This window comes from Dermacentor albipictus, chromosome 1, assembly GCF_038994185.2.
Source record: "Dermacentor albipictus isolate Rhodes 1998 colony chromosome 1, USDA_Dalb.pri_finalv2, whole genome shotgun sequence".
Taxonomy (NCBI): Eukaryota; Metazoa; Arthropoda; class Arachnida; order Ixodida; family Ixodidae; genus Dermacentor; species Dermacentor albipictus.
Genome location: NC_091821.1, coordinates 229,287,251 through 229,314,341, shown reverse-complemented (window position 1 = coordinate 229,314,341; position 27,091 = coordinate 229,287,251). Strand labels below are relative to the sequence as shown.

Below are 27,091 nucleotides of genomic sequence, written 5' to 3'. Positions count from 1 at the left end.
TCAAAACTGATTAATATCTGAGAGAGGAGCCGAAGAGGTCAGAGTGACGGAAGGCCGTAAGGCACGTGAGAAGCTGATGTCTTCGGGCTTCTCCTCGCGTCGAAACTTCTGAGGCCGTTTCGCGCCACTAATGACGCTGTTGCGAAATCTCGCAAGGCGGCAGAGAAGGAAGTCAGCGGCGTGCGCGTTGCGGCCAGTCAAAGCGCAGGCACCGCAGCAGTCGAGTGGGCGCGGTTCAAGCCGAGGGCGACAGCGGCCGCGGCTGCTGCAGGCGCTCGCTTGCCCGCCGGCCCCACCTCAGAGGACGAAGTGCGCCGTCCCTGCGCCCATTGGCTGGCGACGGCTTTCGCCTTGCGTTGCGGCCTCGCCAGCCGAGGGAAGGGGGACCGGAGCGGCGGCAAGCGGCGGCTTCTTCATTGAGTGCGTTGCCGAAAAGAAAGAAAAGTGTACTACAGCAGGCCAGTTCTGCGGGCGACCATGTCTTCTTGCTTACCGCCACTGTCGACGTTCGGGGCTCGGCTGTAATGCTACGGCGCTGTTTTCCTACGCGCCACCATGGGCAAGATGCAGAGTAAGCACGGTAAGTGTTTTGAACCACGTCTTCCTGCTAGTTGCAGCCGAGTGCCGCGGCGGCGATATGCTACCGCGGTGCGCGCTGTTGCTCTTTATGTCTCACAGGGACGCCGCCGTTGCTACGGCCGCTTTTCATCTGGCCGCCGCCGCCGCGCCGTGATGGAACTTCGCTCACTGCCGCTTCCTCGGCGCGCGAAGCGACGTGCCGTCCACGGTCACGACCGCGCTGAATAATGAAATCTGCATGGCGTCGCTGCACTGACGTAACGCTAGATTTCAACTCCGCGCACATGTTTTCCATCGGTAAAGGGACGCTTTTGGTGGCTGTCGTTGCAAGTGAGCTGATGGAGGTGGCCAAGCCATTTCACGAATCACGGAGGGTGGTTGGCTCTAAATTCTATGGTTGCTTACTCTTCGCAGGATCATCAACACGTGGTGTTTGTGTGCGCTTTACGAAACTTGAAACTGCAATTACGAATATGCATGCACTACGCTAAACGAAGGACGACACGCACCCACTGCCATACGGTCCACGGAAATCCACCGCGAAACATTTGCACGTAATCCCTTACTGCACCTCTTATACGGCTTTGACGTGGACAGCTGAATGAAAGATGAGCGACCGTACTTTTCGTGCACGAACTGCCGGCATCACCGCAGGTGCGAGAGAAACGGCTAGTGTTCAGCATGTCTACTACGCTCTTGGCATAATGAGCGGCTGGCCGCCGTTTAGGCGGGAGATCATTTAACAGAACCTCACAGACTCCCGAGCTGCGATTCCACTAAGTTGGTGCCATCCATCACCAACGGCGAAAGCAGAAGGGCCGCAGAGGGCGCCGTGGATTCCGAGCTGCGTCGATACATCTTGTGTCGTCACCCTGGCAGGCGGCGTGCTTTCTTCAGTTGCCCCTGTTTGCTTGCGCCAGGGAAGCGCACTTCGCGGCTTCAATCGGGGCGGCCGCCTGCTTCTCGACGCTACCTTTTCATGCCAGGTTCATTTTAGTCATTTTTATTTATTCTTTGCGTGCGTGCGTGCGTGTGTGTGTGTGTGTGTGCGTGTGTGCGTGTGTTTGTTGGCGGACGTTCAATTTAGAAGCCAGGTTTTAGGTGCCCGTTTTGTAACCGTTTGCGATGTCTTCTGCAGGGTACTCTTTCTGGCTGCGTTCCCTTGTACTTGTTTGTACGCAACCTGCGTGCACCTCTAGCTGCCTCATTTTCGCCAATAGGTGATGGGCGAGGTGACCAGTATATATATATATATATATACAATGATGTAACAACGTGCTGTTTTTACGGGACTGAGTACAAAAAGAAACTGAACGCATATACTGCTTATGAGTCCTCCTATATCGACGTGAAAAAGAAAAAAAATATCACTTGCGCATACAGTTGTATAACAATTAGAAACATATCGTAATTCTTGAGTGACCAGCGTACGTTCTCACAACAATGAATGCTCTACTATTAGGCAATGAGAGCCGTGCTGCTCACCACTACCGACTCGAAAATCCTGGTATAGCATCCTGGTAGTAATCCTGGCAAGCTCAGACGACATTTTTTAAGTCAATGTTAGCGAATTATGCGCACTTATTCGCGCTCAGACGGAAGAACAAGGGAGTCACTTCGGCATAAAGATCCCAAATGATCCTTACATTCACACTCTGTAATAATGAAAAGGCAGCTTCATCAAGCATTACTCGCAACATATTTCCCAACGTCCAACATAACGGCAGAAAATTTTTGCTACGGAACGCAGAGAAAATGGAGGTCCGTCTGCATGAGGTAGGTTGTTCAAGGCTGCCGCTCCGCATTGGGTGATGCGGGAAAGTAGAAAGTAAAAGGTTACTAGTGACGGATTACGATGGACGAATCCAAACAAGGCGAAGGGATAACGGAAGATACAGACTTGAATTCAAGAAGAGTGATGGAGCAAGGGAAGTCTCAACGTGGAGCCAACGTTTCGACCTGGGAAACCCTTGTCGAATTGTTGGTCCTGACAAAGATAGTCCAGTCCCCCTTGTCAATACTTTGGCCTGGGCTGAGGTCTCTCATTCGCCCACTATTGATCGCGTCGCGTACGAGCACGTGACCATAAAGAAAGTGAATGGTCGTGAGTCAGTATCGTTGATGCTTGAATTTATCAAAGTGAGGCCAGCGTGATTTAGCAAGTTCATTTATAGTCGGTTCTTTGTGAAGCCCACGGCCACTGTCCGTTTTTTTCTAGACAGACTAATTAAATTAATGGGCACTTTGCGACCGCGGCCGGACGACTTCTAAAGATTCAACGGATTTACTGTGGGTGCAGGGCTACCTCAAAGAGCGGACGGTTATACATGTAATTAGGAATTATCGACACGCGGAAAACTTCATTATATTGAGAAAATAAAATATCAACAAGTGACATTCGTCTACAGGTTATTCGAGTACATTCTTAAAACGGTTGCACCCTTTGGGTTGTATATTTTTCCCACAACGATAATCGTCATCTGCCTTGCTTGCGTTTCCTTTCTTGAAAACGCGGCGCTCGCTACTTTCCTGTCGAGAATGCTGTATCACGCTGATAAAGCGCAAGCCGTTCGTGGCTTGGAAGTACCGAGCTCGCAGCGTTAAAGAAAGGAAATGTGGGCGAGACAGATAACGATTACGCTCTAAAAAAAAGTTTACGCCCTTTGGGGTGTATATCTGCCACACAACGATAATCGTCATCTGCCTTGCTTGCGTTTCCTTTCTTGAAGTCGCCGAGCCCGCTACTTTCCTGTCGGCAATGCTGTCATGCTGATAACGCGCATGCCGTTCTTTACTAGGAATTACCGGGCTCGCAGCGTTAAAGAAAGGAAATGCGGACAAGACAGATGACGTTTATCGATGTGTGGCAAGACACGACTCAAAGGGTGTAAACTTAGAGTGTATTGTTGTGGGGACAAGGTAAGCCCCAAAGGGTGTAAATATTTGCAAGAGGGTAGCGCCAGCTTGGCGAAATCGCAGGGAACTTGCTGAATGCAAAATTAAGAGGCAATTATTAGAAAATCTAAGAACAGTTACGAGCGGTTTTTTGGCGACTGAGCCCCAAGATCGCTTCAAATACCCCCCCCCCCCATTTCCAACGAATCAACAGAAAGCGTCATTATTCTTGAAGAAAGTGAAGTTTACTGCTGCATGGAACGCGGAGTGTCTGGCTGATGGCTGTAATCAAAGGAGCCTTGCCGACCGTTTGCCTGCTTTCCATTCTTTGGAAATCTTGAGTGCATATCCAGGCCAGAGCGCACACAGCGGCGCCATGGCAGACGAGAGCCCTCGTTGGATAGCGCTCGGAGTGGACGCCGCACGGTGGGCGAACGCCGCATGATTGCGTGTGACTGGTCGAGCATCGCGGGCGCTGCACGTGCCGGGTGCGATGCAACGCGGCTGCACTGATGCGAGGAGAGGGAAAGCAGAAAAACAGCCATCGCGGCCGAGAGCCGTTGCTGGGCCCCTTTAATCAGGGCCGCCGTGACGTCGAAACAGGGGCCTTCGTTCCCTCCGACTGGCGATACCGGCCGGAGACGGCACTCCTGTCATCTTTCTTTCTTCCTTTCTTCTTTTTTTTTGCTCTTCCCTTTTCGTCACTGGTGGTGGGCAGAGCTGCAGCGCAGTTTTTTTTTTTTTTTTTTAGAACTTGCGATTGTGCTGCCGCTATGGGCACGATTTAAAACTGCTGTGTCCATTCTTTCAACCTATTTGTGGAAATATTCAAAACTCCGCAAGTTCTTCAGTTTCTGCTTGAGGACGGCTGGAGAGTAAGTGTTGTCGAACTAAAAGTAAGAAAGATGTATGTTAGAAGGTGAGTCAAGGTAGTGGATTGCAGCAGGCAGGTACCCAGGATCTTCTTTCGGAGGGGGGGGGGGGGCAGCCTCCAAGGTAAATTTTTCTATGCAAATCAGAGGCGGGTCTACTTTTACTAGTGCAAACGTTAATAATTCCCACCGCTCGCTATGAAGCCGCGTGAACCCGCAAAATAGAAATGAAATAAGGTATATCTGACAAGTCTGCCTGTGATTACACCTCTGCTTTACTTAGCAAACCAGGAACCACGTCAAATCGACTCGCGCAGGAAGGACATAACAAAGAACAAGTAAACAAGCGCAAAATGAAGATTTATACTGGTCTCTTGCTAATTTATACTGGTCTTTTGCTAATGAGCTCTGGATGAATTATAGTGAAAGATATATTTGCTGAACAATCGCAGTTCTCTTGGGTGTCTCGTTTACTACTCCACCAAGTGAATTGCCAAAGCCCATAGAGTTTTATACAATAATTACCAGAAGGAACTGTGGCGGTAGTGTCTAAGGGAGCTGCAATGGGAGTGGTTGAGCCAGCATGGGAATTACATGGATTTGCCTAATCTTCGTGCTTCCGGCTTCATACGGCTTTGCAAATTCATTTTCAACAATGTACAGCGCAGTAAATTATTAAATAAACTTTATTAAAATTGTCCGAGCGCAGGACCTCTAGGCACAGACGCCCAATATTGAAACCATTACGCCACGGTCACATGCATCGACATGGGACATATAACGCCCTTACGAATTTATCGCGGGCACGCCAGTGCCTTGAGACGTTAGGCGCGTTTCGATTTGGCCACCTCGACAAGCTGAACCGTTGCAATTAGTATCGATTGTTTGTGTTCGCAGCGTCTTCTGCCCTTAGATAAGTATACATTGCTCTGAAATTTACGACACTGAACGCATACAAAGCGTAATAAACTAATCCACAAGCACGAAGGTACTTCCCATCACTCCCATGGTGGCTCAACGATTGAAGCGCCAGAGTTCCCTCTAGTACATTGTACGAAACTCTATGCCAAAACCGACTCGTATAGTTATTTGGAAGTTGTGTGATGATACGTAGACGCCAGTCCCGTACAACCGCGTAGATCGCTGTGATTCTAGACGTACTGCACCCACCGCGGAAGGTTAGAAAAACACCCACATATGCACAGCAGAGAAGTGCCTACGTCGGGCGGCTCAACTGCTACCTGTAGAAGCGCCATTCAAAACACACGGAGTCATTCTCCACTTCCGGCGGCGTTTTCTCTACTTCCTTTTTAAATAAAAAGATTTTCATCCATAAATATTTTCACAAGCAACAGCTAAATTTCTTAATTTTTGCTTTTCCTTCCTGTTTGGTTGTTGCCTCGGATCTCTCCCTTCGTAGATCGCTTAATTTTTCAATTTACTCGCGACTCGTATTTCCCGTCGCCATTTTTCCACGAAAAGTGCCCTACAATTAGGGGGAAAAAACGAGGTAACGGGTGACATTCATATTGCTTATGGGTTCAGCGGTTATTGCAGGGTTTGATTGAAGTTTTGAAATTTTTAGGCATGACTATGAAACGTGGATCATTGAAGAGATATCAGAGGAGCCTTTCTAGCGGCAGCACCTTCGGATTTCGAAACAAACATCGAAATAATGAGAAAGGCGGAAACGTTCCGCATTTTTTTAGCTAGGAGAATACCAATCTGTTTCACGCCCTCAGTTCAGTGTCCTTTCCCTTGACCCGATCAACTATCGCTTCTACGCCTCGGCCATAACAATACTGTAACAACAGCCCAGTGTTGACCGCCGAATAGCTGTCAAGTCTCAAGATTGATTTGGCGGCGCTTTAAGAGTGGTGGCGTGGCCGGGGGGAGGCGGGGCGGGGGGGGGGAGTATGCCGCTTAATTACGGGGGGGGGGCGCCTCCCCCTCACTCCTTGGGTACGTGCCTGAATTGCAGTCTGCTTCTATCGGAATGCGGCAGCCGCGACCGGGAGCCAAACCCGCGACCTCGTGCTTAGCAGCAGATCGAATGTCACAGCTGCGGACCCAGCGCGGCGGGTTATTGTAAATTGCGACCAATATAGCGCTCATTGAAATGCTCATCACTCTGTTAATAAACACATCGTGGAAACTAAGACGGAAACCACCTGCCTATCTGGCTTCAGCTAGGTCAGCTGTTGTACGAAGGCGCAGTTGTAAACACGGATCACATTAGCAGCATGTGAACCGAAAATAAATGTGTAGACACAAAACTGTCATCATCAGGATTGGCTCCAGCGTCGTCGTCGTCTTCCACAGCTGGCTCGTTGGCGCTACCGCGCGAATGCGCTATAGTGCCACTCATGCGTTCGTCGTCGTCGTCATTAATTAATTAAAAACCACGAACATGTAACCAATTTTACAGCGAATTACAGCGAAGCTATTAAGGGCTAGTTCCCCCAGGATCGTGTCCGTGTGTAGGCACAAAACTCCCCATACGTAGGCCGATCCCGAAGGTAGCGCAATGCCGGGCCGACCCGCGGCGTAGGTGAAGCAGGCGTTTAAGCACTCCCCATACGTGGCCGATCCCTCAGACACTGCAATGCCGGGCCGACCCGCGGCGGAGGTGCAGTTCGTCATTAAGGGGCCCACATACACAGCTTCGTTGGTCATCCTTCACATAGTGCAAGGGCACTGATTTTTGGTAGGCTAGATGTATAGTTAAATTCGACGCACTGCCTCACTACACGCCGCTATTAAATCCGTCGCGGTGGTTCAGCCGAGAACAAGCGCCGCTCAGATGTAACGAGCACGCAGCCATGGCGAGGTGACGGTGAGATGATTTCCTGAGCTTGAGCATATAACGATAAAATTAAATTATCGGGTTTTACGTGCCAAAACCACTTTCTGATTATGAGGCACGCCGTAGTGGAGGACTCCGGAAATTTCGACCACCTGGGGTTCTTTATAACGTGCGCCTAAATCTAAGTACGCGGGTGTTTTCGCATTTCGCCCCCATCGAAATGCGGCCGCCGTGGCCGGGATTCGATCCCGCGACCTCGTGCTCAGCAGCCCAACACCATAGCCACTGAGCAACTACGGCGGGTAACGATATAACGTCGAGACGGAGGATGCTTGCTGCTCGCTTCATTTTGGTTTCAACTGACGACTCCCGCCACGGTGTTCGGCCAATGATTAGGAAGAGAATACGGAGGGCCAATGACGAACTATTACTTTTACACAATGAAAGACAACTTGCGAACGGTGGGAGCTGAACGAAATTCCACTTTCATTTCTGCTTCATTTTATTTGTAAGTTATCGAAAATGTATTTCTCATGCATAAATAATTCTACAGTTATAGAGAAAAAATAATAACATCCCCTATGCTCTTTTTTTCTTTTTTTGCATCGTCTGTTGCGATCACACAGTGTATAAATACAACACGCGCTGCGTAAAGTGCGTGAGCATATGTATACTGCACGAAGGTATAGAGCAACAAGTCAGGTGTCCCGGCTGAAAAAAACAAGAACGAGAGGAAAATTAAAGTCTGCGTTACGCGGATTCCCTCTTGGTTATGGCTATTTGCAACTGCCGTCGATGCCACGCGCATGCAGCAGGCATCCGCGTGTCTCCCCTTTGTGGCGCAGCCTATATTATAGGCTGTTTTTTCACACTGGCGGGCAGTTCAGAGTCTTTAATGAAGCGGCTGAATTGGCGCTCCAAATGGACGACCGTCGTTGTGCGCTCGTTTCGTACGAGCCGCATCGGCTGGCACCGGATAGCTGGCCGTCGCGGGCCTCCGATTATGCAGCTCTCCGGACAGTATCGGACACCCTTTCCTGTTGTCTTCTCCGCGGCGGCGGCGTGTGACACTGCGTGTAGCGCTTCCTCCGCAGCGCGGCGCGGTGATTGTGGCAGCAGCGCAGGTGTCGGCTCGCCGGCACGCGTTTGTAGCGCCCCGTGTTTTGGCGAGCACCGATTCGCCGGCGTGCGACGTCCGCCTCGGTGCCCCATGCGCACGGCTCGGGTGACCGCATTCTGCAGCGGCGGCGCCGGGGCCCCCAAAGCAGCGCTCGCCGGCTCCCGTTTCGCGGCGACACAAGGCATGCCGCCGGGCGACCCAGCGCCTCCCCTCCCTCCGCGCATCTTTACTAATCCCGCGGCAACATGAGTGCGAGCCGCGCAGAGTTTTGGAACGTCGGCACCCGCTCCCTTTGTTTTTCGCCGCGCGCTGGAAGCGCGCAGACTATGTGAAATAGCTCTCGCGGCATCGTGCCCCCCCCCCCCCCCCCTCCGTTCTGCCGGGCGTCACGTCTGCCGACGACGAACATGGGGTATCGTTGTGCGCTGGTATTACATGCTCACGAAGCCAACTTTGCCATCGCTTGTGTCGACCTGGTGCAACCATCTGTAATGCAGCTTTAAAACAATACCGTGGTTCTACAACACGGCCTCGAGAAAACCCGCATGCCTTGGCCTGCTTGAAGTTTGACGGCCTTCTGGCGCTTCAACTAAGACCTTGCTTCGACTATGTCGGGAATTATTAAATTGTGTGTTATAACGTGCCAAACCACGATCTGATTGTGAGCCACCACTTCGTAATGGGGGACTCCAGAATAATTTGGACTACCTGGCCGGGTTCTTTAACGTGCACCTAAATCTAAGTACAAGGTTGTTTTCGCATTTAGCCCCCATCGAGATGCGTCCACCGTGGCCGGGATTCGATCCCGCGACCTCGTGCTTAGCAGCGCAACACCATAGCCATAAGCAACCGCGGCGCGTTATGTCTGGAAGTAGAGTTAATACGGATTTTGGTCGTGCCGCGTTCGAGTAGGAACTGTGCTTGCCTGGTTAATGCAAATCCGCCTTGGTTAATGCGCGAGAGTGCTTGGTTGTTAGGCTTCAGTCACGTGGTGTCTGCAGTCGCGATCGCTGGTCAGCAAGGGATTTGGCGCCACGCGGCGCTCTTTTTCCTCTCAGAGCTGGTTTTGTTCAGGTACAAATTGCAACGTCGGTATAAACCGCGAAAAATAAGAAAAAGCTTATAAGAAACAAAATAAACCGTCAAATTATGAACTGCATACTTACTGTTAGGGATTGCGCTGCTTCCTCGCAGTCCGACAGTGGGATGCGTTCCAACAAGGCAACTGTTTATATTAATCGAATGCTGCTCGGCCAAGTTAGGTCAAAGTACACAGCCGCGCGTTCTCAAAGGACACGGCGTCCTCTAATTCAAGTATATGTTACTAACAGGTTACATGTTCTGTAAATGTAATTCTACTAAGTACAAATACACGTGACTGTGCGGAGCGTTCCACGCGTTTTATGTTCGGAAACCGTTTATATCAAGAGCCAAACTCGCTGGGCGGGCGAAGCCACGCCTTGGCGTACACTGCCCGCCTGTTGTATATGCGATTGTCTCGTCTATATTGTTTTGTATGGTTGGCGCCTAAGCGGATGCACTGTGTGACTCTGGATATGTTTTGTCTCGTTGGCAGGTGACTGCATCGTTGTGAACGCGCATTTCAACCCTGTCTGCCAGTTGGATGACGACCTGCCGCGGCAAAAACCGCAGAGCCAGACATTCGCTTGCTCGGTAAGTTTCTGCGAGGTTAGTGCCATGCGGCTTTAGCAAAGGTGTATCGGCGTCCGCAAACTATAGCTGAAGGTTCGACTATAGTGTTTCCGTTGATCAGTTTGCGTGCAGCGTCGGCCGCACGAACCTCACGAAAGTGAAAAGTAATGTAGCGTTTGTTTCTTTCCGTCGCGATCTAGCGGGAAAAAATGGGATAACGGTTTGCAGATCTATACATGCACAATCTTATTAGGCACGCATAAGTAGCATTGTCTAGCTCAGGGCGAACTTCCGAAGGCACCAGGATTTCCAGATGCAATCATTAGTTAATGCTGCGCTTTTGAAAGAGGTCACTCGAGCCTGCAGAAGTGCACCAAGACCGTTATAAAGATTTGAGAAGTATCCTCGCCGAGCTACAGTGGCTCCGCAGCCTTCTTTACCAAGGTCCATTGCAACTTTGTTAACTGATTGCGTGCTTTAGGGTTTTGTACCAGATACACGCGTCGATAGACTCCCTAATATCTACACAGGTCCTTGTCACTATCTGCGATTCTTCACCTTGATGCCCCTAATCTTCTGCCTGTGAGGATATTCTGTGAATATGTTTACGAAAGTGACCTCCTGTGACGTCTGGAATGGGAGGTCAGTGAAGGTTTTGTTCTCACGAACGCGCCTGCCCGTGCTTATGACGATCTTTACAGCATTGTTAACTTCGGGCTTTAGCATTTTACGTGACACTCATTAGGACTTAGCCTGTAATGTTACGTGCACGTTGACCTATTCCCTCAGCGCGTGCGCCACACACACACACACACACACACACACACACACACACACACACACACACACACACACACACACACACACACACACACACACACACACACACACACACACACACACACACACACACACACACACACACTTTCCAGCATATTGAAATGTGTGCCAGTTTATAGAAAAATAGTTTACAAGCTTTGTATTGTGCTCCTAATTACCCATTAGCAATATAGAAATTGCTAATGCTGCCATATCACTGACGCCCAGCGGCCCTCTGTCTAACACACGGTCCATCTTGCTGCTTGCTGACTGTGCGCTCAGGGAGCGCACTGTTTGCTTTGCAGGCACGGTGGGGGGGGGGGGGGTGAAAGAAAAAAACAGGTGTCTGTATCATAATCGGTTCAGCGTTTTTGAAGTGAGGGCTCCGGCGTGTGTGCGTGCGTGTGTTTGTGCGCGTGCTTTAGCGGTAACACACATGCCCGTCACCAAGGCTTACACACTTCCGTGTTCTGCTGAGAAATCCGCTTTGTAGCGGCTGTTAATGCTTAAGAGAGAGAGAGAAACTTGGCAAGGTCTAGTCTCTGCGAGCATTTGGGTCATATCCGAATTGCTTCGTAGTCTGGTCGGAATTTTGCTCTTCCCCCGTTTTACAGTCCGGTTATAGTAAATCGGGTCGTCTCCACAAAAGAAAGAAAAAAAAAGGAAAGGAAACGCCATTGAAGCTTGTTGCGCGACAGCCGATGCTCGTAATTATACACCCACGGTGCGGCTTGGAAAGAAAGGCAGCTGCGTTTGAATCTCGTTCCAGAATCGGCCAATCCCGAGTTTGGTTAAGAAAATATTACTCAGCGCGTGTCTATACGTGATATCAGCTCAGGGTCGTTTATATACGGAGCGTCGATAAAATCGTTATTGGCATCATGATATGAATCCAGCAGTCATCGCTTGCATCGTATTTACATCTTTGTATAAGTTCTACGCGCAACTGTTGCTTGATTGTCTATAGAACACAGTCGAGGAAGAAGTTCTCGGAGAACGGAATTCGCGAGAAACGTAAATTTCCCCGCGACTTCGCCACATAGCCGCAATATAGGGTATCGGCGAACAGTGTGGCAACCGTTCGGGAAGTGTCCGCTGCATCTTTCGATTCGGGGCCGGATGCTGTGACTGCAAAATAATTTCGCTTTTCTCAAATCCCGTGCTCCGAAAATATTTGTGGTTCGATGTACGTGCTAGAAGACGCACCGCAACCATAATGCTTAAAACAAGAGGGGAAACATAAATGAGAGCAGTTTTCTTAAAATAACTAGAACGCAGCTTTCTTCCTTTCTGCTACTAATCGTGAGGTCTAGAGTTCGATTGCCAGTGTTAAACCCCATCAGTAAATCATCTTTCTCGCAGAGCCCTTGCTAAATGCACATTGAAGATTTAATATAATTACGAGTAGTTCATTATCTGCCACCGCCATGAAATGCGCAAAGAAACGGTCCGTTCGTTTGTTCCGAGAGAGACGCGACCTTTTTTGTTCCCCGTCAGTCATACGATCACCTGCCCGCTGTGGTGATACTGCTGTGGACGCTAGGCGTACAGCTGTCAATGAGAATACCGCTACAGATTTCTAGTTGTCGCTAGGAAAGCATTAAAGCGGCTGTGTGGACACGCTACGCAGCTCTAAGCAACGAATATTCCGCAATATTCCTCCGGGTTCTCCATACATGGGCACAAGAAAATGTTGCCTCCGTGCGTTCCGTGCTGGAGAAAACAACAACAACAACAAAAAACAACGGAGCAGTGATTGTTCGGCAAATAGCATGGTGCGTCTGACCTTTCTGTTCTGCCATGCTGATTGACCGGACTGTTATTATTTTTTATCCCGAATATTTTCGTGCTTTCCGTCCAACTGAGCGGTCCATGCCGCTTGAACAAGCTCTTTCCTGTGTGCTCCACAGTGAGGTTTGCCGAGCTGTTGCCCAGGGGCCGCCATCGTCGGTTTTGTGCCACCGCCGGCGCATACGGCGCGCTTGCGGCGGGGCGCAAATCTTAATTTCCAACATGGCGGCGCCGCCGTATCGTGCGCGGCGGCGGCGGCGGACATCAAAGGCGGCGGCCACTCGAGCGGTTCCGGCGGCTTCCCTGCTGGGGCGCCCGCAGGCGGCGGCCGCGCCGCTTGGGGCCGTTAATTAATTGGCCGCCGGACACTGCGTCGGCCGTTTCTGCCATGGCCCCCTTCTTCACGCCTGCTGGCTGCACGCGGTACAGGTGGCGTCACCCCGCTCCTTTGCACCTCTCAAAGCAGCTGTACGCAAGGGCTCGGCCCACAGTTGAAGCTCAGGTTTCTCGCGCATATTGTTATGCGGCGCCAAGTGGCTTCGCAGAGGCTGTTCGTTGGCGCGAGTGGCCTTGCCGCGCAGTGCGTACACACACCCTCGTCCATTATGTAATGGAACACCTCATCTGTGTTCGAAGAGAAGTGGTTCTTAAGGGATAAGGAAAGGTTGACGCTATTTTCTGCAGCCCTTGCGGGAGCACGGCGCAGCGTCATGTGTTCGAACCGCGGTTCTTGCAAGCGTGCAAAACCTCGCCCACTGCTATTGGTTACTTTGTTGTTCGGTTTAAGAATGCTGCTCATGGAACATTTCCTCATTACAAGCACACACAAGGAACATTACCGGATTTGAGCACAAATCCGCGGTTACCTTTCATAATGGACGAAAGTGTAAGTGGGAAGATCACTGGAAAACATTTCCCGAAGTACCGCCCTTCAGCGGCCCACTCGTACAGTGCATTTCAAAGGGGCCGTGAGTGGCGATGAGTGTGGACAAGCGATTGTCGGGGCGCACGTGCGTCCGCCGTGGTGTTCGGTGGCAGTGCACCTGAAATGCAGTGGTGCTAGCGCGCTTTTGAAGCGCCAAAGTAGATATGCAAGAAAAGGCTTCCGCAGAAACACGAATGTTCACGCGTTCGTGCTGCGTTCCCGCCAGAAGTGAGTGAGCAGCAGCAGCATGCGTGCATTCCGAAGGGAGTGCCCGCTACGCGCGCCAAGACGACGACTTCGGGCGCCGCCGACCCTCCCCTCCATCCAAGTGGCTGTCGGGCCGTTGCGCGGCGCAGTCACGCGCGCTCCCGCGGCGGCGGCGGACGCGCGTGTGCGTTGACCCCACGGAGCAGCCCGCCGGGCGAGCGCCGCCTGGCGGCCGGCGAGCATCAAAAGCGCCGCGCAGCGCCGATAATTCGCCGCGCCGAGTGTGACAAACGCTCAAAGGGAGCCGCCAGGAAGATTCCCTCCTCGCGCCACCGAGCACTTGTGCCCGCCCGGCCCGATAGCGCGCGATACCCCTTGCCTCCTCCCACCACTCTCCGCCCACGCCTCACGGGAGCCCGCTGAGTAAACAAACCCGCTGATCCTGCGGCCTTATCGAGAAGGATCTCCTTTCGAGCTCTTTATAACGCTGCTTCTATCTACCCGTACAAGTCAACAGGGGAGAAATCTGGTGCCCTGCGCACCACGGTGCTCGCCATCAAGTCATTGCGCAAGGGCTTTGTTTTTGGCCTCGTTCACGGTTAATCTTCTTGCTAACTACTCGGCTAGACAGGAGAGCGGTCGCATGTTGCACTTCGCCGATAGCCTCCTGGTACTATTGCTTCGTCCATTCTATGAAAAGCCAAGTCTTGCTGTGACATTCCTTTTTATTTGGTCGTGTAACGCAAGTGCAATAACTTGCAGCGTTGGCGAGCCTCGCCGTTGATGCGGTAACATACCACTTTTCATACAAATGTCACCATGACTGAATAGTAAGATAATAAAGATTTTTATCACATTTCGATTCCCCCTATGTCCGTCGTTCTATCGCAGCTATGTGGGATACAGCCCGACATCTGCAAGTTACGTCTAGATCTCTATTTGCTGGTGCACGTACTCGCGTCCCCATCCATGGTTTATCTGCACGCAGAAAAATTGTGTATCTCGCTCTCCAACTCGCCTTTACGTCTGATATAACTTTCATTTCTGCCATTCCATTCCTTGTCCCTATAAAGGAAAAAAAAAAAGAAAGAATGGCAAGCATGAGAGAACGATAACTTTTTTTTTCTTATTAGTTTCATGCGTATCGCAGTGCGCGGTTCCCCCTTCCCGCTCTCGCTCTTTAAATCCGATTTCTGCAAATAGTTTAATATTAAACACTCCCGTTGTGGTAAAAAAATTTGCTTAAGCTTCCCTTGTTTACAACTACTGACGTTTAAGGTCTCCTATTCTGCAGATATCGCGGCCCTGTTCTAGAAAAATGACGCACGTTCGCTCATAATGCGCTACACGCCTCTCTCCCGACTTCATCAATCGTTCACGCATTTTTCCGTTCTGTCCGCAGTATGATTCCGATGCTCAGTGGAGTTGGATCACGGCATACCATCCTGTTTTCCCATCTCCTTTCAATTCTTTAGCACACGACAAACTTGAAGGCGGTGAACACGTGCTTTTCTTTTATTATACCTTTATTTTTTAGCGCATTTAATTCCATGGCAATTCCCGTTTTTGTTCTACTATAGAAACAGTGGAGACGGAATTAGTGTGGAGGAAGCCTATGTTCGATGCGCCGCGTATATGCTCGAGGCATCTGCTGCATCCCAATGAGGGTTCCCAGATGTGTTGCCTAGCTTCGTCAGGGTTGTTGGAATCGATGAAAAGACCGAAAGTTGACCGCATCCGCCTTCTTGGTGACCTCATCTGGGTCGAGCAATTCAAATTCAGGTGATGTGGATTGAAGAGTGACATTTTGGCCCCGTCGTGCGCTTTCATGGCAAGCATGTCTGACAGCTTAGCGTGACATCGAAGGTAATGTAACTGACTGCGCTCTTCGTGCAAAATAGAGACTTGTCAAATGCCCTCTGACCCTGCTGTCGGTTATTTATGTGGCCTGTGTCCAGGCTCTTTATCAGTAACACGTGTTGAACATCCGCAATTTAAATTCATTTAGTGCATGTTCTGTCGCATTGCCACCGCGAGTTTTACAGAAACTGTGCCATTCTGCGTAATGCAAGTCCGCGCTGAACATCCCAGGTTTCAAGCTTGAATGCTAACGAAAACATGTCCGGCACATGTGATCCGTATCGTTGCGCCGGTTTTAAAGTATTCACGTATCCAGCGGGTGACGGGCGCACCAATCAAATCACACGAGGCATACCATCGCCTTTCGCGGCACCTTTTGTAAGTTCTTGAAGTCGTCTGAACGCCATGGCGGCATTTTGCCTCGAATCTGTGGCCGGGGCCTCGCACGGTCAAAGGATGCATCTGGCGGCGGGAGTTTAATGGAGAGCACAATCGCGACAGGGGGCTGCTGCCATCAGGGGAAGGGCGAGACCTTGCCGTGCTCATTTGCGCCTCCCGCAAAGCCTGCGAGCGATTAGCGACGCGGCACGCTGGCTGGCGCGCGGCAATGGTCTCTCCGGTCGACAACAATGCTCAAGCGGCGAGCCGGCGTTGTTGGACGGCCCCCGCTGGCGGCATCTCGGCCGAGGCCTCGACATCAAAGGCGCCGCCGACATGTGCCCGCCAAGATCGGCGCAGCCCTCTCGGCGGCCTCGACCAAAGGAGCGCTCCCTCTCTCAAGCGGCGCTCCCTCCGATGGCCGCCGCAGACCGGAGCCCAGCACCCGGCGACCCTCGGACACCCATTAAAAGCCGCCGGCTGCTCCTTCCTTTTGGCCCACAGTGGCTGCTGCGGTCGATTAGATCCGCGCTGCCTCCTCGCGCAAAACCCCGTTCCCAGCACGAGGAGCACGCGTACAACCGATTTTTCCCTAAGTCTTTTTTTTTTTCTTTCTGCGGGAAGTTTCACTCGGGTCCATGCTGCCGAAACAAGAAAGAACGAAAAAAATCTATCCGTGGCCGGATGGCTGAGATTCTTATCCCAACTTTCTGGTTGTATTGGTTTATGCAGCCCAGGTTCATAAAGCTTCCTTTCCTTGCGCGTCTTTTCCATGGACGCAACACCTGCTGAACACTCACTTTGTATTCAACTTCGGCGATTGGGTTACGAAGTACCCTGCGTAAACGCATTGTGCAATCAAAATGTATATTGAAACATACAAAAGCGCCTCTGCGTTAGTCAGCGGTGCTCATGTGTATACTATAGTTATATGGAGCGCTCTGCTAATGTTTTCTTGCGCACACGTGGGAAATAGTTTACTCTGAAGGCATCGGCTACTCGTCGCTGCTATGGATGTCACGCACTGCTCTGTGCAGTGTGCACGGGTTGACGCAGCTAAATGCATAGGTAAAGCCTGAGATCGTGGCAGAGAGTCTTCGTTTACTGTTACCTAGCTTCGGTGCCGCTCACGTGGTGGTACGCTAACTTGTGGGTTATGCTAGCTAGGAGACATCTGCAGATTCGTGCCGAGGAAATATTCACATATTCATACCATTTACTGTAGATTCAGCGGGTGGTCCTTGAAGAGTGTCATCTCTGATCTAACGCGCGTGTGCAAAACTCTTGTATGTTTGCCGTTGAGGCTGTGCACAGCTATTTCGTAGTGTTTCTTTCTTTCTTTATTTTTTAATGAGAAATAACCCGCCGCAGTGATTTAGTGGCTATGTTCTGCTGAGCACGAGGTCGCGGTTCGATTTCCGACTGCGGCGTCCACGTTCAAACGGGGGCTGAAAGCAAAAGCATTTATGTATTCTTTTTTTTTTTCTCGAAAGTCTGCCCGAGAGCATAAATTTGATTGCATATGCAAATGCAGGCCGGTTACAGCAGTATACGTATACGCGTGTAGAATATTCAACGCAGAAAGCCTCAGCCATCTCAGCCGTTTCTCTGCTGAGAAGTTGATTTGAGGCCTTAAATCTCATCACTTATCATAGGCACAGGCAGTGAATGTACTGGCTCAAGTAGCTGTTTCTAGTCCATTGTTAATTCGCGGCGCTTTATCATATGCAACATATAGAGTTCCGTTTTTACCATCCTTGTGTGTAGCTCAGGGAGCAGTTTGTAGAGCGTTCTGGAAAGCTTCATTATAAAACGCTAAAATGTTCACGTATGTAAACGCATTCAAGTACACACTTGACAGTCGTACAACCTGCGTCAGTTGTGAAACGCTATTCGTACTCGCTCCAGGGCCTCGACCTTCCAGAACAAGCTGAATAAGCTGCCTGCTTCATCTTGAAATGATTTGTGTTACCTTGTGCGTGCATTGCTGATACGTAAATGTGCATCTAGTAAAAGAATTCTTCAGACAACGACGCCCGCACTAGTTGGTAGTAAGGGAACGCGTGTGCTCGGTGGCGCCGGCAGCAAACATTCACGGTCATTTATGTGCCGGTCCTGGGGAAGCCCCTTCGTGCTGGCCCCCGTTGCCCTCGCGCTGTCCAGCACGGAGAGGGGCCAAGGCAGATTGCAAGCGCCGGCCTTCCCTCCAAGGCGAATGAGCCGCTCCTACGCTCGCCGCGCATGCGCGTTGTGCCAGCTGTGCAGCCTGTCGCGCTCCTGCCGCGTCGTTCGCCGAGTTCTCGTGCGCGTCCGACGAGTGCGCGCGGCTGTGGTTGCGGGCAGTGGTGATGACTGCTTGAGGGTGCTTCGTTCGCCGACTGCCGCACATGACATTTTTTGACATGGCTACCATACTCAGGAAGATGCCTCGTTTTACCGTCAAGTTTTGCTCGGCGTTCAGCAAAGCGGAAAGGTCGCTATCCGAGTGTCCGCTGGTGAGCGTTCTACAGATTATTATTATTATTATTATTATTATTATTATTATTATTATTATTATTATTATAATATGTACATTGTGTTTCGCCTGTGCCTGACAGAATACCGGAATAGCATATTTGTTGGTCTGAAGCCGTAAGCTTATACGGATGAGCATAAATACTCTTTCTAAAGCTGCACGATTCAAAGTAGCGCGACTTTTTTAACAAAATACTAGCGCTGCTCTTCTATTTCATTCTCGTCAAGAAAAGTCGCGCTCTTAACGTGGAATTGTGCAAAACCAGCCCAATAATTGACGTTACTAAAGTTGCATTGTATTAATCTTTGAAGAGCTGATGAGGCGGTATTGATGAGGACGTTTCAGCGGAACGTTTTCACTACTGCCGTCTCAATGCTTTGTTACTGTTTGATCAGAAGGTATGTATCCTTGTCACTTTTTTATCAGCGGTGATTACCGGCGTCTGACACCCGCCGGCAAGGTTCCATTGCCCTTCATTCCTCTATAAGCAGCTGAAATGGAAATGAAAATCTCTGGGGAAGCATTTGGAGTATTTTCATAAACCATTATAAGCGGCCGTAAGGAATGTTTTCTTTATTCCACAATTTTAAAGGGAGTTACACTTACGTTTGAACTATGCGAAGTATCGTATCGCCCGTAAAGCTCAACGTGAAAATTTGGTGCAGCAGTGAAGAACAGTGTCCGTAGCCCAGAAGCAGTGCTTGCAACGGTGGCGTGCACCTACACGGAGGCTTACTGCATGCCTTGTGTGCTTGGTCATGTCGCGTATTTTATTTAACCCTTTAAACCCTATGTAGATCGAAGGCGAAACGTATGCGATGTAACATCTTCGGCCCAGCTGCGTGTGTGCCTTGTGAGAGAAAACTATGCGCCAGTAGTTGCGAGTAACGGCATGCAACCGTGGTCTCCCAGTGTGCCTGGCATGCGATGGACATGTACCGTGCTTTCCTAAAAAATGCGGATTGGATAAGCCATGTCTTGAACGGCAACCGAACTGGCCAGCAGTCTTGAGCAATGTAACGCTCGTATTGTATTAAAGGCATCCATAAATAGAATAAGCAATGTTTGTTGGCTTGCCCGTCGTGTTTTAGTCATGACGATTGTTGCTTTGCCTAACGGAGCCCTCATGGATCATTATGCATTGGTTACTAAAGGGAACTAAAGTGCTGGTTAATAAATACAACTACGTAGGGGTTGAAGGGTGGAAACGGGAAATTAAAGGCGAGATAACGATGTGTGCAATGATGTCAAGTCCTGTTTTGTTTCTGGTTTGCGGCCGCCTGTCAAGCTCCAGACACGCCGATTGTTGCTCATAAAGCCATTCCGAGACCGTCTTGTAAAAGTAAAAGGAATTGAACCAGAGCGAAGTGTGCTGTTGGCTACCGTGTATGGAGGGAAGTGGAAAGGGTTATGCTTCATACTCTTTCTCCTCAATAAAACCGCGTAACGACCTGCGGCGGCACTTTTGTCTAAGGAATCAGACGAATACAGCCATAACCATAAATTGGCCGTCTGTGCAAATAATAAATCTGTAACAACAGTCTTCCGGTAATACGCGGTAATAAACGACAGACACTTGTGCTGAATGCTGTAATAACTACCTTGCGCTTTAAGCAACGGGGCCTGTTTCTACAAGCCAACGTGGTCCATTGAAATTTCGTATTTGAATTGAGAGTGTGGCTGTGCTGTTACAGCTTGAATACAATGCTTCATGTAGTGTTGTGACTGAACGTCGACTTTTTTCAAAGGTGATGTGTATACCTGTTTAATAGTTAAAAGTGGAAATCCCCCCGGAAGTAGCGCACCAGTGCTAGTGCACTGGTGCACGACAGCAAAACAACAGCGGTTACTGCCACACCGCAAACGAACCCTTTGTTCTGACACAAGTTATAAGCATTCGCTGGCACGCTGACACAAGTTATAAGCATTCGCTGGCACGTGCGTGTTTTCGCGCATCACTGCATGTCATAGTATAACTTTTACTTATCTGCAACATTGGTCTCGCATAACATAAGCAGCGTCTAAGTGCACACTATTTCGAACAAAGATTCCTGTAAACGTGCAAGTGCGAAGCTCCCTTACTGATATTTGCTATATGTAGTTATCGTGTAGGAGATGCCCTCCCAGTGGAACTTTTCTATTAAATTTTGGTGCAGAAAAAAAAACTATACACGGCTTTAAACAGAAGCGCGTGTTTTCCTTCATATTGGCGCATCGTATACCATTTTTGCTGAGGTTAGCGCACCGAGGTATTTTTTTTTTTTTTCTGCAGGTAGCGAAGGAAGGCGACCCACCTAAATGTGCTCAGTGCTGCGACAAGCGCACAGGCTTAACGCTAGCCAAATTGGGCTGTAGTGCAAGTGCGGCGACAAGCGGCGGAAGCAAGCAGTGTGCTTACATCTCATAGCCACGGCTGCTGTAAAACGCCGTCCGTGAACCGAGTGTGCTGGCTCAGTAAGCGCGTGAAATTCGCGTAGCTATAGATGCTCCGGCAAAAGAGCAGGTCCTCGGTGGTAGCCCAACGTATAATCCGAGCACACGGCTTCTTGTGATGCTCGCATTGCATTTGTGTTCCCAATAGCAGAGCTCTCTCCTCCGTCCATTTGCTGTCGCGGCCTGTGGCATGCATGCTCACCCAATTTGTTTTGCGTAATAGTCCGTGTTCTCCCGGCCCTGTGTGTGAAATTGTCGATGCGCACCAAGCACCAACGAATACCCTGTTTTACACATATTTAGGGTTTATCCTTGCGACCGATATTTGCTGCCAGCCATGCTTCATCGCATTTACGGTGCTTGTCTTCATGCTTGAGCCTTTTGACCTTCCATCTATTGTAACGGCACGGGCTTACTGTATTAATACAAGAGCGCCCTCAAGCTCAAGTGGTGCGGTGAGGGCGAAGCTCGATAATTCACGAAGTATAGTAGCTGTACTCCAAGAAGTCCGTGCCACATGGAAGCATCTCGGGGCATTCGTTGTAAATGTAGGCCAGGAAGGTCTGAGTCGATCCAGTACGCCTCGATGTCTCTCTCCCGGACCGGTCTCCGGAGGTCCCCGCTGTCCGAAGAAGCGACGCTTTCGTTGTTAAGCTTAAGTGAACGTTTGTGCACGTTTTAAGGCTAATACAGAAGGAAAAAGAATCAAACAAGCAAAAGTTACAATTCGAAAATAAGAGAGCGATCGTCCTTCGCCTCTCGTCGCGCCGTTTTATAGCTATCATTTCCTTCCCCCGGCGGCGCCATCACGTTACCTGTCCAGTAAATTAAAAGTTCCACGCAGGTTCTGCCCCATCAAGGAGCAGCCTAACTTGAAAGGAAGGAGCGCTCCTATCTAAATACATGTAAAAGGAGAATTCGTTTTTCTTGGCAACCACTGCACCAAATCTGGCGAGGTTTGTTGCATTTAAACGAAAAACCTAAAATCTAGTGACTGTTGGTTTCGAATTTTTGAGTTAGGCCGTCAATTTTTTATTAAAGAATCGCAAAACCCGAAAATTTTCAGAAAACGAAACTATTAAGTTTACAACTCTGTGATTCGGCAAGGAAAAATGATATCACTTCTGTGAATTGCATCTGATAGTACATCTAAAGCGAACTAAATTGATACGTGAGCCATACGTGGGCCGATCCCGAAGGTAGTGCAAATACCGACCGACCCGCGGTGGAGGTGCAGTTCGCCATTAAGGGGTCCACATACACAGCTTCGTTGGTCATCCTTTACAGAGTGGAAGGGCGTTGAGTTCTTAATTTTGTTCTTTCGTTCTGCAAAAAAGTTCGCAATGTCCTGAAAAGTATATGAAGGTCCTCTTATGTACCTCTTGCACGCTTATGTACCTCTTATGCACTCCTACGTTCTATCCGGCTTCATGATGGTTTCGTTGTGCCTGAACTTCTTTTGGGAAGCATGTTTGAAACTATTGTGCGCTTCCTGTTTTGTTTGTTTTTGTTTTTTTTAAGCAAAGTGGCGCAGGAATCATTTTCTTGCAATAGTCACCGAAAGACTTGTATGCTTCAATTTCTTTTCACTACTCATTGTATTATAAACGTTATCTTTATAACAGCAAGTACTTGCGTATATTTCTGATACTGATATTGCGTATATTTCATTCTGATACTGCCGCTTGCTGCTTTTTGTCATGCAGTTTTATTCTAGCGGAACTTTTAAGAGTTTTTTGGTGAATTGTAAAGCCTGTGATTAACGAAGTTGCAGCAAACCTTGGATTACGTTTGGAAAACCTTGCAAGCCTTTAGAGATTCGCTCCCAGCTGCTTTTATTTATGCGCATTCGCTTCAGTGTGTGAACAGATGTGCTAGATTTTGTGTGTCCAGTAAATCATTTCTGGCCTGCCAATTGCCGTGACGAAACCCTTCGCCGCTATGAAAAATTTTCGTGACCGTTTTGTTCCATTTGTTCTTTAGAGCCATACAAGTCGGGATAATTATGATTCCGCTCAGCCTTTACAGGCTACGGCATGTATGTACGTTAAATCGCTTATCGCCTTTGTGTCCATATCGAAACCGCTTTTCGCAGCTCTTGAGGTCCGTTTCCGCCGGCGGGTTAGAACGTGTGCTTTTGCGCGAATGGCACGTTCGTGCGCCTTCTCTTCAGGAGTACTCATTTCGACGATATTCAGCCAAATGGAAGCGGCGTCGGTCAGCAACCACGCATTGACTCTGGCGCTCAACTCAGATGCTGCGGCGGCAGTCCGAAGAGTAGTGTTTCTGCTCGCGCTAGCGCGATGAGATTGTTCGGGCGACTAGTAGCAGTCGTGGGGAGCACTTTTTTTCTCCCTCTTCTTTTGTGCCCGGAAGGCACATAGGCGGAGGCGCGCGTGTCGAGGCGGCCGCCTTGAGGGGCGCCGACGATGCGCGGCGGGCGGCCAGGATGAAAGGGGCCCCGCTGGCTGCGCCGCCGCCTGGGGCTGCGACTCGCCCTTGTGCGCCCCCCTCCTCTCTCTCTCGCTGCGTGTGTGTGTGTGTGAAAAGGGAGGGGCTCCTTCCCGTTTGGCCGAGCAGGATGGGTAGGCCCCCCACTTGCGTTGTGCATTTTCCTGCTGTAATACACAGGGAAGGCCTTAATTTCGCCCGTGCCCTGTAATTTCGGACGGGCCCTGCATGACGAGCGCGACGAGCGCGCCGCTGATGAGGTCGCTGATGCTGCTCACGACCGCCGGATTCTCGACGGCCCTTCCTTTGTGCCGCTCACGCGGCTTCCGCCATGTCCTTATTTCCAGCGCTGCCGATACCAGCCGCTCTACCGGCTTTCGCTACCTCCGACCTATCCGACGGACAGTTCTCTCTGGAGCGCGTCAGCCGCGCAATGGCACCGCAGTCGGCCATAGCCTGCGCGTGTAGCCGCGTAGGTTGCGTCTCTCTCGTCTCCCGGGGCGAGCGACACACTCTACACTCAGGCGCTGCTACTTTCGCTGTCGTCCGTGTCAATGACGGCAGCCCGCAGGTGGCCTGGCCACAAAAGGGCCGCGCTGGGTCTCGGGGCCACCGTGACTGCGCTGATTTGCTATCTACGCGTCCAGTTTACTTCCGGCATTTGGCATGCACCGCGGGAGCCGTTTCTTCGAAGGCTGCGTGTTCGCGAGACTCCCACCGGCGGTTGTCGGCGTGTGCACGGCGTGTTGTTCAGCTAAAGAGACGTTCGCAGTCGCGCCTGAAGGAATGACACCCGTGTGTGTCGCCAGCTTGAACCACGGAACAGGAACACTGCGGTGTCTGAACTATCAGCAATGCACCCCCCGATCAGTCGTGTGTGTGTGTGTACCCGCGGTCCCTGGAATGGCGTCCATTCCTAGCCGTTCGTGGTGCTGCCCGCGCTTCTGTGAACCATTTGGAGACGCTGCCAGCAGAGCTTTCTTTCGGAAACCGCAAGGCAGACTTGATGCGCTAAGTAGATGAATGCACCGGCAGTCGCGTCGTGTGAGGTCCGCGGTCGTAAGCAGCGTCGGCAGCTGGGCAGTCCGTGCGTTTCTTTCGTGCCGATTGGGGCGAGGACGACTGCCGTGTCAAAGGTCGGAAGCTTCTGGCGTGGCTTTTTGGGGGACCCTGACTCCCCCTGTTATGAATTTGCGCAGAAAAGGTTGGACGAAGTACCCGTTCCGCGCGTGCGCATGCACACGCAAAAGAGAGAGAGAGAGACGGAATCGTATGTGCTGCTGCGAGGAATATTACGCCGTCGCGTTCCATCTTTTGTGTAAAAGTGATTCTTTATTGGAAAGGGTGTGGTTTAAGAAGTAAAGGGAAGTTATGGCAATTTTGACAGCTTCATAATGTGTAATATAGGAGAGAAGCATATATGAGGGGAGTGGAGGGATACCATGAACTGCTCTCAGTCGGCAAGCTGTGGCTTGAGGCTGTCTCCCCAATCATTGTTTCAGACAGCCAAAGCCTGTCAAAGGCACATTAATTGTAGCTCGGTACGCACCATGGCGAGTGCTGGGCAAAACAAGGTGTTTTGTGACTATGAAGAGGGGAGACGGAAACAGCTCGGGCATGCAGAAGACTGCTACAGAGTTCACAGACCGATTCATTTGCCCTTATGTACGAATTGGAAGGGTGCGCTTGAATCTTGATGTTCCCTTGATGAAGGTACCTTGAATTGTTGCAAAAAACACGAAACCATTATAAATAGCAAGCTACGCTGCATGGAAAGATTGCCCCCTTTAAAACTTTCCCACCATTTTCATGAAAGAAAAGGGGGGGGGGGGGTACTAAATAGCAGTACTATGTAGCGGTGCTAAATTTCAATTTCCATGCACCAACCGTAAATATGAGACGTCATTTGTGCAAATGATGTCTCTGGTGCAGAGGGTGAAACAAATGTACTTGCATTCATGTTTTGACATGCCAAAGCTACGAAATTTATACAACACCACAGAGTTTTTAATGACATGTTCTTATACTGTTGTTATAATTATGAATGTTTGGAAAAACAGTTGTATTTCTGCTCATAGTGAGGCTGTGCAACCTCACTGTAAAGCTACATTGGTTTTATTGTGCAGAAAATGCATGTTATGGTGTCCAAGCTTAATTTCAATTCTAATCTGGTTTTGACCTGTGGCCTTCTCTCAAAGCATCCATGAGATGCAGTGGAGACTGTGCACCAAGCAGGTTTGTCAAACCCCGCTCCATTTCCTAAAATGTTCATATGTAAGTTGCATTGTAGTGAAAGCACATATAAAGAATTTCATGAGGCCTAGCTGACTCTGCATAGCAGTGGCTGTAGTGTGAAGGGAGAGAGATGATGTAGGCAATAAAATCTATTGGCTCGACATTGGGAGTGGAGATGCAAAATAGGAGCGGATGGTTGATTGTGCTGCGATGGATAGCATACCTTGCTTCATATCTCAGTAAGGGCCACATGTCTGTGTACTCTGCCTCACCAGCTTACTGTGTGCAGCATGACTAAGGCTGTGGGTCACATCAGCCTCGAGAACCTTGCAGTGCACTACACCCATTGACTAGAAGGATCACAGAAAGATTGTCAGCACATAATGTGGTAATCCTGATTGTAAGACATGCAGCCATTCCCAATTTCTCATTCACAACTTGCTCCTTTGCTTAGGCCACTAAGCCATCCTCATGAATAAAGTTCTCACCCTCACTCATTAGTAATTGTCTTTCAAAACCATTGGATTATACTTACCTTGCTTTGCCTGACTATAACTTTTCCTTTTAGACTTGTAAACACTTTCTTTATGCCAGCTGGTAAAATTAAAACTCACTGTCACTGCGCTGAAATGGATGTGGGTGTGTGTGCTAGCCTATGCCACCATCTGAAGTTTACTCTGTCTGTGCAGGCATTTGACTGCAATTAATGGCAGTTGAGTGGGTTGTGCTATTTTAGCCTAAATGGGGAGATGGCCATTTGTCATCACTTTCAATATTCCTTCATAATTAGCTTGAAGAATCCTCACTGAGAAGCTGCAGTGCCAATGATGCGCTGCTTGTACTAGCATTTTGGAATGAATCGGGGCAACTCGGAACAGCTTTCCCCTACTATCTGCAAAGCATCACAAGTGATGTTGCAAGGCATTGTCAAGTTACAGCATTGAAATGCACGCACATGAAACATATTTTGCAACCAATATGCACCAAGATTGACTGAACATTAAAAACCCCAGATGTAGCTGTGCTACCCTTCCAGAGTTTGAGTCTTTAAGGTTCATGAGACTTCATTCAATGGAAATCACATGTGCAACACTTAAAATTTTCTAATATTTGTTTACCTATGCTGAAGTGTAAAAGGCATGGAATGTGTTTGGCGACCATAACAAAACCCAAAGTATTGTCGATCACTCTCTTGCTTTGACACAAGTAGCAGAGCACAGTCCTTTGCTTTCAGTCATGCAGAACCCCATGTTGCCATTGGACGGCGGCAGATCAACCCGATGTTGTGCGGTGTTCTTCCTGAATCAAAATGTCTGCTATAAGTGCGGAAGAACCCACCTGCTTTCCTTATTCAAGCACTCTGCCTCCCTCATGCTTACCTTAACTAGCTTAGTCGAAGGTTCAGGTTGGCCATGTGCGCACAGTTTCGTACTACAATTGCATCCTGTGCACAGACGTGTACAGGTGCCCACATTTCACACGGGGAAGGGTCCCCACACTCTTCCGAATGGGTTAGCATGGTGTTGTGCTGTTCACCTGTTCAATACTGATG

General features: G+C 49.7%; 1 protein-coding gene across 5 annotated transcripts in view; it reads left to right on the top strand.

Annotated features, from left to right (window-relative positions):
• The first annotated feature begins 215 nt into the window (after positions 1-215).
• Positions 216-27,091, top strand: part of LOC139054263 (protein naked cuticle homolog 2-like) — a 48,261-nt gene continuing 21,385 nt past the window's right edge. Inside the window, exons 1-2 of one of the 5 annotated variants that reach the window (XM_070530997.1) lie at positions 216-580; positions 9,849-9,961. In XM_070530997.1, the coding sequence (XP_070387098.1) occupies positions 556-580; positions 9,849-9,961 (138 nt within the window). In that variant the 5' untranslated portion in view covers positions 216-555. Of the gene's footprint in view, positions 581-9,848; positions 9,962-18,167; positions 18,401-23,508; positions 23,777-23,798; positions 24,441-27,091 lie in introns of those variants that run through there. The other 4 variants (XM_070530998.1, XM_070531000.1, XM_070530996.1 and 1 more) reach the window with 4 other exon arrangements.